The sequence below is a fragment of the Cervus elaphus genome, chromosome 5, assembly GCF_910594005.1.
Source record: "Cervus elaphus chromosome 5, mCerEla1.1, whole genome shotgun sequence".
Classification (NCBI taxonomy): domain Eukaryota; kingdom Metazoa; phylum Chordata; class Mammalia; order Artiodactyla; family Cervidae; genus Cervus; species Cervus elaphus.
Window position 1 is genome coordinate 124,099,784 of NC_057819.1, and position 13,662 is coordinate 124,113,445.

General features: G+C 43.4%; 1 protein-coding gene across 5 annotated transcripts in view; it reads right to left on the reverse strand.

The window, feature by feature from the left end:
- LOC122695419 (E3 ubiquitin-protein ligase RNF213-like) overlaps positions 1-13,662 on the reverse strand; it is a 121,537-nt gene that overhangs the window by 68,342 nt on the left and 39,533 nt on the right. For all 5 annotated transcript variants that reach the window (XM_043905273.1, XM_043905274.1, XM_043905272.1 and 2 more), the window contains 7 exons: positions 12,977-13,130; positions 9,931-10,107; positions 6,313-6,402; positions 5,196-5,318; positions 4,117-4,297; positions 2,351-2,524; positions 1,815-1,964 (listed from right to left, as the gene is read on the reverse strand). In XM_043905273.1, the coding sequence (XP_043761208.1) occupies positions 1,815-1,964; positions 2,351-2,524; positions 4,117-4,297; positions 5,196-5,318; positions 6,313-6,402; positions 9,931-10,107; positions 12,977-13,130 (1,049 nt within the window). The remainder of the gene's footprint in view (positions 1-1,814; positions 1,965-2,350; positions 2,525-4,116; positions 4,298-5,195; positions 5,319-6,312; positions 6,403-9,930; positions 10,108-12,976; positions 13,131-13,662) is intronic.

Here is a 13,662-nt window from a genome sequence, read left to right on the forward strand (position 1 = left end):
AGACGGCTCTCTGGATTGGGGGGGGGGTCTCGGGTACACGGCAGAACAAAGGCATTTCCAGACACCTACCGTTCGTCAGGAAGCTAACGGTTGGTATGTGCCACTAAATTTGAGAAGCTAGAAAGGAGAAGAGAGGACACAGGGAGTAGAAGGAAGGACTGGCGCTAGATACGCATCTTAGATGCTGAGAACCCTCCAGCCCTCATTTCTGTCTTGACTCCTAGAGACCTAGCAGGCAGCCCTATATCTTCCAGGCAAGAGACTGGTGATCTGAGTAGCCCAAGAGAGAGGCGCTAAAGATACAGGCTATTTCAAAGCCTAGCCACCCCACCCTCAGAATCCCCCACCAGGGCATTAGTCCCCTCTCTTAATATAAACAGATCAAAAAGAATTCTAGACAGAGGGGCAAAGCCTTAAACATGAAAAATAGACATTAAAACATACCAAGAGATAAAAGCAACTTGGAGGAAACAGGAAACTATTTAAGAAAAAGAAAATCTCTAAATCAAAAATATAAAAAATCTCAGAAAGATATGATACTATAACCATGAACCAGAACAGAATAGTATGGAAAAAGGATCGCTCAAAGCAAAAAGAGTTCTTCTAAATTAAATACAAGTAAGAAGAAAAAGTAAAAAATTTAATGGCAAGGTTAGAAAGAAAACTTAAGAAATTGTTCAGAAAACAGAACAAAAGACATGGAAAATACGAGAGAAAATGTATGGACATTAGATGACTACTCCAGGAGGTCCAATATCCAACTGTGGATTCCAACAAGAGAAAAAGTAATCACTTAACTAACACAAGAAGTTTCCCCAGAACTCAAGGACTTAGATTTCTAGATTAAAAAGACCCACTTAAGTATGCCCAGTACAGCAGATGGGAAAGAGATCCATTCCAAGGAACATCATTATGACATTTCAGAATAAGGGGGACCAAAAAAAAAAAAAAATCTCAAGAGCTTCCAGGGCGAGAATATGTCATCCACAAAGGATTAGAATCCCAACCGACTCTAAACAGTGACCCTGCAAACACAATGGAGCCAGGAACCCCAAATCCTGAAGGAAAGATCTGCACCAACAACAGATCTCCTATGAGGGCAGATGTTTTCAGACAAGCAAGAACTCCTGGGCCCCTTACTCAGGAGAAACAGAGTGTGTATTTCACTAAAACACAGGAGTGAGAGCAGGGAGCCATGACAGCCAGGATACAGATCCAGCCGAGAAGAGAGGCAAGGTACCCCTAGGATAGCTTATCTCTGGTTTGGCGAGATTTTATCTGAAAAAGCAAATGGATCTCCTTTTGAGGAAATTCAAACAGTTGGTAGAGTCTGGCATTGAATTAAAAAAATAAATACATTGAAAACAAAGCATAGGACAAGATAAGAATTTTAAATCTAGAGAAGATAGTTTGCATAAGAAGTGGGAGAAAATAATGGCTCGGGGGAAAAGAGTGCATTTACATAGTTGTGACATTTAAACCCTGAGGGTTGATGAAATTATGATAAAATTGGAGGGAGGTGAGATTGAAAAGGCTATGTGTATAAGACAGAAATTGGAAAAACAAGGAAATCTAAATCCTAATTTTCCATAAATGATGTTTAAACCTAAAAAATCAAGAAGCAGGCTATTTACAGCTATGTCAGTAATTAACAGAAAATTTTTAACTTTATTAAAAATTAACACATTAGAAAAAGCCTCCCCCCTCCAAGATGAAGGGCTTCTATTCTGATATGTTTTTAATCATATTCTCCTTTGACCCTTCTCCCCTGAGGACCTTTCAATTTTGTTTATTTTAATGTTTTAGAATATCACCTTTTATCACGTCTTTTACCCTGCCACACAACTTCAGGAGAGAGTCAACATTTGTCTTCTCTTTCTTTAGAGTGAATAGTTCATTCTTCCTCAGACTCAGCACTTCCTTCATAGTTTGTTTTCTGTCTTGGATTAAAGAACTTTTACTCTCTGGGAAAAAAAAGAAAGGAAAGGAAGTCAGTAGAAATAACAAATACCCATTTTGTGTCAAGCCATTTCTCGAACCTCCCGTGAACGTGCTCCACATGCTGGGCTGTGGGACGGTGATGCCAGAGGCTGTATGCACGGCTACTCCAAGACGTCCCGTGTCAGTCAGGAGGAATAAAAACAACCAGTATTCTAACGTGGTCAGTATTTTATCACTTCCCCTAATTTTCCTGAGGATTAGAAGCCGTCCCATGACAACTTCCTGGAGAGAGAAGCCATCATAAAGATGACAAAGTTCACCTCTCTATAAGATACACAGGCAAAGAGAGACGCTTCTGAGCTTGCAACTCCTCAGGAGTCTGAAGTCCACATCTCAACGTGATACTTACGTAACTGCCAAATGTCGAGGAACTGATCCATGTGTTCTAGGATCAGCTCCAGGTGCCCAACTAAAATTGTTCCATTGATGAGGTCATTTGTAACTTTTGTCAACACAGAGTCCGCAGTGGCCATCAACTTCTTGCCTTCCTTGGTAATATTTGCTAATATTTCCTCGTTGGTTCCTGACCAAGGTAAGAAGAGAGTTAAAACGGTAGGTACCCCACTTCCTTCCCACATTAATGGATTTCCAGTAACCTCCTATTGCTCTGCCCCAACTTTCATATAATAAAGCAAAGTCATTCTGTATTCCTAGGTATATTTCTCACATTCTTTAGAGGGCAGGATTTTCAAACATACTTAGTTGAACCACCAGAAATTTTCTTTCCCAGTAATATTAGGATCATACATTTGGGTCATGTCATTAAAAGCAAATATAGAGGCTTTATTCACAATTGCAAAATCTTGGAAGTACCCAAGATGTTCTTCAGTAGGTGACTGGACAAACCATAGTCCACCACACAACTGAATGCTATTCAGTGGTTTAAGAAGTGAGCTACTAAAAGGAACCTTTGATGCATATTGTTAAGTAAAAGAAGCCAATCTGAAAAGGCAACAGAGAGTATGATTCCAACCATATCCCTTTCTGGAAAAAGGCACAACTGTATAGGAGAGGAGAGGGAAGTGATGAACTGCTGGAAAACAAGGAAGTTTGAGGGCAGTGAAACTGTTCCGTAGGATATGGTAATAGTGGATGCACAGCGTTATTTAAACATTTGTCAAAATCCACAGAAAGTACAGGAGTAAACCCTAATGTAAACACTGGACTTTACTTACTAATAACATATCAATATTGGCTCATTAGTTATAACAATGGTACTGAAGCAAGTCATTAATAATAGAGAAAATTGTGTGTGTTGAGTGGGTAGATACGGGAATACTCTGTACTTTCTGCTTAATTTTTCTTTTCTTTTTTTTTTTCTGCTTAATTTTTCTGTCAACTTAAAACTGCTCTAAAATATGAGGTCTGTTAATTTAAAAGACACAAATGGAATATTTTCAAGTGAGTAGCTTTTAACAGACAACAATAGAACAAAAAGAGCCAAGTCAATCTTCTTATCTGATCACTACAAAACTCTGGCATGAGAGGAACATGGGTATTTTTTTGTTTATTTTTTTAAGACCGTCTCAGTAATTTGATGAAATTGACACTCACAATAATCTGTGGTGCTTGTCCATTAGATCTGAACCTATGACTCACACATAAACCTGAATATAACATTTTTAGGGCAACACACGTTTCCCCTCTTTGGTCACAAACTCTGGGGTCATGGAGGGTAGGGGTGCAAGAATCAGGCAGTACTTAGTTTTTGCTAAGGTCACCAGTACTGGACTGGACATTTTCATGGATCTCAGAATAAGAAAGACAGGGCTTGAGATACAGACACACTGGGTTTGGATTTCAGTCCTTAACACTTATTATCAGTGAGACCTTAGGTAAATCACATTACACTCTCCACCTCAGCTCTTGGTCTGAGGTTACTATGTCAGCCCAGTAGCTGGAGTATAGCAGGTATTCCATGAATGGTGGCTTTCAGTGTTAGTTCTCAATTATAATACAAGATACTCTGAGCCTTCCTGGGTCTGTCCGTCCAAGCTGCTTCTTTTGACAAACATCAACCCAATCTAATGGACTAACAGGTCAAACACTCTGCTGCCACTCTTGAGTCAGGAAGTGCCACTGAACAGATGCTCCCAGCACCCTCCATGAACATACCATATAACTTGAAGAGGTGCTTGATGTCTGGCCATGTGAGCAGGTGATTCAAAACCCCACCCAAGTCGTCTACAAACTCCCCTCTACTTGTTGGCCAGGACTTGGTGATCACAGCAGACACAAGGTTGCCACATTTTTGCAAGTCATTATAAGAGATTTTCCCAAGGATACTGGTTTGAGACTGTAAAAACATGAATAAAGAGAGGGATATTTAGAAGGTTATATGGTTGATTTATTTTTTAACAAAGAAGCAAATTACCTACCCAACAGCATTTCAGAAGTCTCTCATAACTAGTTTTACAATGCCTCAAAAAGCCAAAAGAGTAAATAAAATACTTAACTTTTCTGAGGGCATTTCCATTTTCCTGTCCACTGTCTCCTTAAGATTGAACACTGGGGATGTGGAAACAGGTACCCACAGAGATACTGACACAACCCACAAATTACCCCCTTTTCTCTTGCTCAGTGCCATTTTTCTTGGAACTTTCACATTATTCAAAACATCAAACATAATACAAGTAACCATTAATATTGGTACTTTGGTATTATTAACTGTAATTATTTTATTTTATTTTTTTAATTTTTTATTAGTTGGAGGCTAATTACTTCACAACATTTCGGTGGGTTTTGTCATACATTGATATTTTAAAGTTGCCTACAAACGACACACACATTTTAATTCTCTTCCTAAGTGAATTGATAAAATCTTTTCAACTCTGAACATTTTTCTTCCATAATGCTTTGTTAACCTTTGGGGTCCTTTACTGCATGCTAACCAAGGGATAATACCAAGGGTGGGTGAGTGGCAATGATAATAATGAGGCATTTAGGAAAAACCTGCAAGATTGCTGGAGGTTACATGTGAGCTGCTTGATGCAAAACAATAGCAGGAAGCTGAGCGCACTTTACAGAATGGGTAGAGAACACTGGATTTCAGGGTGGGGAGGGGGATGCCCAGAGCCCATTCTTTGCTTGGGTGCAGAGTCTCGGAACCAGCAGTGCTTAATAGGCTTTGGTTGGTGATGTCAGAAAGCAAGCGTGCATGCAAATGCAGTTCCTGAGTGGGAAAGGTTGTTCACCTGGCAGACCGAGCCCACGGCTTCAATGGCACACATCTCAAAGCATTTCGCCACACTGTCTTCTGCACCTGCAGCAACCCAATTAGAGTTGCAGAAGGCAGAAATCTGGAAGAGAGGCCTCTCCTGCAAGACGGGAAGACGAGGGTGTGAGAGGTTAGGGGTGCCACACTCTCAACCCTGTGCAATGAAAACACCCTAGTAATTTTCACTTTCCTAGTGTTGTATCAGCTCCCCATTACTGTGGCCTTCTTCCCATCCCACGAGAAGCATGTCCTCCCCGCCTCTAACCATTAGACCAAAAAGGCCAAAATACCTACTTAGCAGAAAAAGCATCTGGCACAGCAGCTTGCAAAAAACAGGTGAAACTGAAAGTGAGAGTCCAACTCTTTGGGACCCCATGGACTACACAGTCCGTGGAATTCTCCAGGCCAGAATACTGCAGTGGGTAGCCTTTCCCAAGGGATCTTCCCAATCCAGGGATCGAACCCAGGTCTCCTGCATTGGAGGCAGATTCTTAACCAGCTGAGCCACAAGGGAAGCCGAAGAAAACTGGAGTGGGTAGCCTATCCCTTCTCCAGGGGATCTTCCCGACCCAGGAATCAACCCGGGGGCTCCTGCATTGCAGGCAGATTGTTTACCAACTGAGCTATCAGGCAAGCCCGCAAAACACAGGTAAACTTTTTGAAAAGATTTCTTCCTTGCTTCTCTTTTCCTAAAAAGACCCATTTAACAATTACACATAAGCCTCTCATGTGTTTTTAAAAAGCTGAATCTTCTAGGGTCACAGGCCTTAATTAAAAATGGGGAGCACTTTCGTGTTTCCCCCAGTTGTCACTGGGTTTAACAAGGCTCTTGTCACCAACAGGCCACTTAGAGCAAAAAGCACATAGGCTTAGTTAGTGCCTATCTGAACTTCACACAAGCAAGGGTTCCCCTGGTGGCCAGAAACTGTGCCCTTATTCTTTTCTGGGATACCATCTATGGTCAAACTATTAAGGCTGAATCAGAAACAGAGTCACCTGAACCCCATGCCCTGTCCATTCAAATGCAGGCATCACATGTACTAGCTAGTCCATGTGGTCTGGTTCCAAAAAGAACATCCCCTGCCTTTCAGTACCTGTTTGAGCCTCCCTGCCATGTCCCTCAGCAAGGATTCCTTCCAGTCATACTCCGTGGGGAAGTTTATTTCCACCAGTCGCCTCCAGACCTGCAAAATCCACAAATAAGGGACAACCACTAAGACACCTAGATGCCACCATGGATTTCTATAAAAGAAGGCAATTACAGTCAAAGAGCACAGTGCTTTGAGGACACGTGGGTTCAGACTCAGTTTTGTCCAGTTGTCTGCTGTGTCACTGGTAAGTCAGGGCAACCCACTTTAGCCCCATAAAACAAAGGGTCCTGAATGATCCAGGTCACCATTATGGTCCACTACTGCTCTTCATCCAGAAAGGATTTACCTCCATTGTTTTAATTTCAAAAAATTTCAAACTTAAGAGAAAGTTGCAATAACAGCATAAGGACACCCATATACTTTCAGCTAGACTCCCCAACATTTAAAGTGGCTGCTCTATCTCTTTCTCTTCTGTGCTCCCTTTAGTCTATCTAGAAACAGGCATTGTCTCCGCTGAACCAGAGTTGCAGATGCCGTGCCCCTTGGCCCATAAGTCCTGCACAGGCATTCCCAACCCCATGGCCCTTCTGCTACACACAGTAGTTCAGGTGTCACTCTGAGGCCCGTTCACTCGGATTGACATCTTTCTCATCTTTCTCCCTGCCCACATTTTGCCACTGTTCACTAATCAACTAACTGGGTACAGGGTCCAACTGAGGGACACATGGCATTATCATGTCTCCTTTCTAGGGAGTTCTCCAGCCTTTTCTTTCTTCCTTTATGACAGTGAAAACACTTTTTTGCTTTCCCATTATGGTTTATTGCAGGATACTGAAGATAGTTCCTTGTGCTATATAGTAGGATCTTGTTGTTTATCTGTTTTATACGTTAATAGTTTGTATCTGTTAATACCAAACTCTTTAATTTATCCTTCTCCCACCTCCTTTCCCTTTTGGTAACTAACAGGTCTATTCTCTATGCCTGTGAGTTTATCTCTGTTTAATAAATAAGTTCATTTGTGTTTTATTTTCAGTTCAGTTTAATCGCTCAGTTGTGTCTGACTCTTTATGACCCCATGGACTACAGTACACCAGGCTTCCCTGTCCATCACCAACTCCTGGAGCTTGCTCAAACTCTTGTCCATCCAGTCGGTGATGCCATCCAACCATCTCATCATCATCCCCTTCCCCTCCTGCTGTCAATCATTTCCAGCATCAAGGTTTTTTCCAATGAGTCATCGAATCAGGTGGCCAAAGTATTGGAGCTTCAGTTTCAGCATCAGTGCTTCCAATGAATATTCAAGTCTGATTTCATTTAGGATTGACTGGCTTGATCTCCTTGCTGTCCAAGGGACTCTCAACAGTCTTCTCCAACACCATAGTTCAAAAGCATCAATTGTTTGGCATTCAGCTTTCTTTCTGGCCCAACTCTCACATCCATACATGACTAATAGAAAAACCATAGCTTTAACTATATGGACCTTTGTTGGTAAAGTAATGTCTCTGCTTTCTAATATGCTGTCTAGGTTGGTCACAGTTTTTCTTCCAAGGAGCAAGCGTCGTTTAATCTCATGGTTGCAGTCACCATCTGCAGTGACTTTGGAGCCCAAGAAAAGAAAGTCTGCACTGTTTCCATTGTTTGCCCATCTATTTGCCATGAAGTGATGGGACTGGATGCCATGATCTTAGTCTTTGGAATGTTGAGTTTTATGCCAGCTTTTTCACTCTCCTCTTTGACTTTCATCAAGCGGCTCTTTAGTTCCTCTTCACTTTCTGCCATAATGGTGGTGTCATCTGCATATCTGAGGTTATGGTATATGTGTTCTATTTTAGATTCTGCATATAAGTGATAGTATTTGGTATCTGCCTTTTTTCATCTGACTTACTTCACTTAATATGATAATCTCCAGTATAATACTCTTCTGGCCATTACTCATTTTCATATTCAGATTGCCTCAGATTTGGCTAGTGAGAGCCCCTGCAGGCAGCTTCTGTTGCTTTTTAAAAAAAAAATGTAATCATCTTAGATGAACAGAAATATCGCAAAGATAGTACAGAGAGTTCCAGTTAACCCAAGTGCTAATACTTTACGAAGCCATAATACAGTTGTGAAAACGAAAATTAGCATTGATAGATTACCATCACCAAAACCACTAACTCTATTTGGATTTCACCACTTTTTCCCACAATCATTCTTTCGCCCTCCAGGGTATAACCTAGGACATCACCTGGGTCCTGTCTGCTTGTGAAATGTCACCACTTGGTTTCAAGTACTTTTACTTTATGATAATACAAGGTGTTTCAGGCTGGCCATGCACTTCTTCAGCCCCACCTTTAGAATCTGCTGTTCTTTCCAGAAGCACATGGATTTTTCTGTTTTGTTTTTTAGAGGGAATGGCATTTAGAAGTCATGGCTGGGTGTGCTCACAGACCTGGGTGTCACCATCTCTAGGCCCTTTCAGTGGATGGAGCTAGGAAATGTTGCTTTTAAAATCATGAGTTCACACTTCACCTCTAGCTCTTTTCAAACCATAGACCTCCTTTCCCCTCCCCTGCTCCATATGTTCCCTCCTCCAATGAGAAAGAACCCAAGCTTCCAATAGCAACAACACTTGCGTCCCTCTGCCCAGCCTTACAGTACACACAACATAGCTTCAGACTTGCTACATTCCACTGCCAGCCACAAAACTTCCAAATCAAGTTCAAGATTTATGTGTTTTCTCTGTTTTGACCTTAGACTCTGTCCCTGTGAGGGTGAGTGGTCAGAGTTCTGGGCTCTGAAGTGAAGTGTTAGTTGTTCAGTCATGTCCAACTCTATACGACCCCATGGACTGTAGCCCACCAGGCTCCTCTGTCTATGGAATTCTCCAGGCAAGAATACTGGAGTGGTTGCCATTCCTTTCTCCAGGGGATCTTCCCAACCAAGAGATCAAATCAGGTCTCCTACATTTGCAGGCAGATTCTTTACCATCTAAGCCAGAATACTGATGTTCTGGGCTCTGGGTGTTTGGATCAATGATCCTCTCCCCCTGGTGTGGACAGGTAATATGTCTGAATAAGACTGAGATGTAGTGAGAGTTATCTGTTTTTGTTCATGCACAGTTTCAGGGATGTGATTTTATGATGATCTCATTAAAGTATCCCTGGAAGACAACAGCCTAAGTCAGAGGGCCACATGCTTGGTTTGTTCATGTCATTTTCTAGAACTTTGTCCTGGAGCCAAGTCTTTAGGCCCTTCCTCCTCCTCCTTCCCAGCATAAGATTCTGTCCACATCTCAATTTCTGGAAGCTCTCCCTGCCTCCGTACCTTTTGGGTCTGATTTCTAATTTCCTCACGTTCAGATGCTGCTCGGCCCAGTTTCCCTTTTATGGAAGCCTTGTTCTTATCTTATTTTCTACGGTCAAATCATAACCTGAGCACCGCATTAGACGTGAATGCCCTTCCCCACCGGTCACCATGTCCCAACAAGCTCTGTCCCCCCATCCCGCTGCCTCACCACTGATGTGGGGACCACAGTCCACCCGCCAGGGAGTCCATGCCCTCAGTCCCCTCAGCTGTTAGGGGAGCAGCTGTCCATTCTGCAGAGGAGACCCCAGTGTCCCCTGCACTGGACTGGCTTACCTCAATCTCCTCTCTGTAAGTGAAGGTGACAGGTGAAAAATAAAAATACCCAGTCTGGAACATGCTCTTTTTAAAAATTTTCCGAAGCCAAGATTTTGTAGCAGCGAGGGTCCCCTGGAAGACCGTTTTTACTGAATTCTTCTTTCCAGTTTCATCTCCTGGCCCTCCTGCTGAATCCTGTCACCGCAAGAGAGAGACGGAGTTGAATCGACCCCACATGGCAGACCCAAAGGATCATCCAGATACTTCTCCACCCGCCTCCGCGGCTGATGCCACCTATGCACACGGCAGAGCCTGCATATTCACAGCACTTTCATTTCCCTGGCATTTCAGCTTCACTCTGGGTGAACAGCATGGGGGTCCAGGTAGGAGAAGCAGTGGCATGAACGCCCCCTCAAGTGACCCCAGGTAACTGTAACAGAGGCGATGCTGCCTCACCAACCAGTAACCTCCTGGTTTTTGAGCCGACAGACAAGGGAGAAGGGTGCACCACGGGCTCAGAGCTTCCAGCAGCTCAGAAAGCCAAGCTCATGTAAACCCTGTTCCCGAGTGACATGCTAGGGCCCGGAGGAAACCCAAATCCCTACCCTGGTGCTCTTTCCTTGCGGTTCTCCATTCATTCCCACCCCCTGAAAAGCCCCTTTTCCTGGGGGTCAAGGGCTCTAGGGATGGGGATGCCTCTTTCCTGCTCTCCTTCCCTTTCTCATCAGAAGCATCTTTACCACAAAGTGGATTCAGCCATCAGCCCACTTAGAAAGAGGCCTCTCCCAGTTCTGATGTGTATTCTCTTTTGCTTCAACCGAGTCCCACAGATTGTGTAAGTGTCAAGGCCCCCCAAACTGGATCTCTTGTGTCACTCCCTCCTTCCGGAGACGGTTGGCCCAAGGGCTAGAGACATCATAGTGAGGCGGCTGCCCAAGGAGCTGATCGCTAAGTGGGAGACCAGTACAATCAGTAAACAGGGCAAGTAACAAGATAGGAAAGGCACATAATGGGTGCTGGGGATTTCCCTATAGCTCAGATAGTAAAGAATCTGCCTGCAAAGCAGAAGACCCAGGTTCGATCCCTGGGTCAGTAAGATCCCCTGGAGAAGGAAATGGCAACCCATTCCAGTATTCTTGCCTGGAGAATTTCATGGACAGAGTAGCCTAGCGGCTACAGTCCAGGGAGTCACAAAGAGGCGGACAGAACTAAGCAACTAACACACAAAGGGTGCTGTACCCAGTCTTGGGTGTGTGTGTGGAGGGACAGGTTCTCCCCTGAAAGATTCAGGGAGCTCTGGGCAGAGTGTGAGGGGTAGGCTGGGTTATGTGTGGGCAGGGGTACAGCTATGCTGGCAGAATAGCACACAGGATATGGGTGGTATGGGTCAGCAACAGTTCTCAGCTGAAAATGGGACATGCTGGCCCAAAGTGAAAGTCACCAAATGGGCCAGCAACTTCTCGAATGATCCGGAAACTTTAGCAGGGTGTGCGTGCCATCTGCAGTCTGGCCTAGCCTAGACCCAGGCTCCATCTCCAGCCATGCTAGCCTACCTGCAGAGCAGCAGGATCCTCTCCTCCCTGACACGCACACGCTGCTCTCTCATTCTGTGGGAACGCCAGCCCCTCCAAAGGCCCCGTGTTCCCAGGGCACCTTATGGACACACCAGTTTAGTATTAACCCACTGTGCTGCAATTATGTGCTCACTGGACTGCCCCCTCCTATGCACCCCTGCTGCCACGCACCTCTCTTCTCCATCTGGGTGTGCCCTGCAACCAGCAGATGATGGGCTGTAAGTGAACAACCCAAGCCTAAAAATCTTCTCTAGAACTTTCGCCTTTCCTCCTTGTTTTTCTCCACCTGATATCCTGTCAATCCTATCAACCCTTTATGTTGGCACATAACCAAAAGCTTTTCAGAACCTCTTCATATACTTTGCTTTTATTTAATTTCAGTTTTGCAAAGCTTTTTCTTTTTATGGCACAGGTAGAGAATTTGGACCAGACTGTGGTTACACTAATCTGCGATCCCAACCAACATTCAAGATAGTTATTTCTGCAGGGACATATACCGTAAGTAACTAACAAATTTCACATTTCTTGAACACAGTTTATCTAGAAGTTGGCACCTGCATAGGATGGTTTAAATAATATCCACTTCAGGAAAAAGCAATCATCCTACCAATGTTTATTTTTAAATGTTCCCTTGGTATTTTTTTAAAAAAGAAAAGCTAAAAGGAACAAAGATAAAATACACACTTAATTATATCACTAACATCACAGTTATGACTTGTCAAATGGTCGGTCTAAATAGGAAATCACCTATCGCCTTCATGTGGAAGCTCAAACTCAACCGAGTGAAGATCACACAACAATGGGAAAAAATGAGCTGTGGACACATGCAACTGCACAGATGGATCTCAGAGATGCGCTGAGCGATGAAAGCCAGACACAAAAAAGGACAGAGTTCCAAGACAGGTAAAACTGACTTGTGATGGTACTAATCAGGAGAGTGCTTACCACTGGGAGGTATGGAGGGAGGGGGCACAGAACTCTGGATTGTTCCTACAGCTTGATTCGGGAGGTGGTGCTTGTGTGGAAAGGCTCTGAGGTGTGCACTGGGGTGTGTGGACCTTGCTACTGTATTTGAGTTTCAGTGAACAGGAAAAAGGCCCAGGTGGGAAAGATTAGGCATGAACATGCATTTGGGTGGGGAGATTCTTGCTTGAAGTCCTGGCCACTTGAGGGCTCTTGAATTTACCCAGTCACAGCTGATACTCTACACTTGAACTTCTGCACTGCCTCCTTTCTCCGTTCTTCCCTCTAACGTAAGCCCTGGGGGCAAGCATGCAGACCCTGGCTGACCAAAATAGCCTCATGAGCAGAACAAAACCCGCATCAGGTATGTACTGACACACCTGAAGGCGGAATCAGCCGTTCTGTCATCCCACAATCCTAGACTCAGCCTAGCTCCTTTTTTTTTTTCTATCTCCTTTTTGAATAGAGGATGCCTCAGGTTCCATAGTTCTGCTGGGTATGGCATTATGTGTACATGTTCCACTTACCACTACAGGTTTAAGTATAATAATTCTGCAAACAATCTCAGCAGATAAGGCAGGCATCTCATAAAACGTGTGGGCTTTTGATATTCTGCAGGTAGTTTCGTGAAGTTTCAGGCACACAGTCAAGTAGGACTGTATCAAGGGCTCCTCAAGAATCCTAACCCACAAAGAGTTGAGAGAAATGAATGAAGTAATTTAGGAGGAATTCGAAAACAGTACCCATTATTCATGACAAGTTCCTTCCCTTTAAAACGCCTACAAGGAAGGCATGTACTTGATCCCATATAGGATAACATCCAGAACATTTCCATTAATTTTGAATTTGTGACTAAGATAAAAAGGAAAAAAAGTCTTTTGGTATGCCTCCATGGTCTGAACTATTTTAACAAAAGCAAGTTAAATTATTTCCAAGTGCATTCCTTTGTTTGAAAATAATCTTAAGGATGGATATTACCAAAGATTCAAATACCATACAATTTTTAAAAAAGAATCAGTAAGCTACAGGGAGGGAAAAAAAAAAAATGCTAGAAGCATATGTCTTGTGCATGAAATTTCTTTCAGCTCTGAGTGGACCTGCTTATTGGCTGATACATGACCAGAGCTGAAAGGTAGGGAGCTGATCAGGAGGGTTTAGAAGGTGGCAAGAGACAGGAATTACTGGGGTGATTCTGTAATACACAGAATTAGAT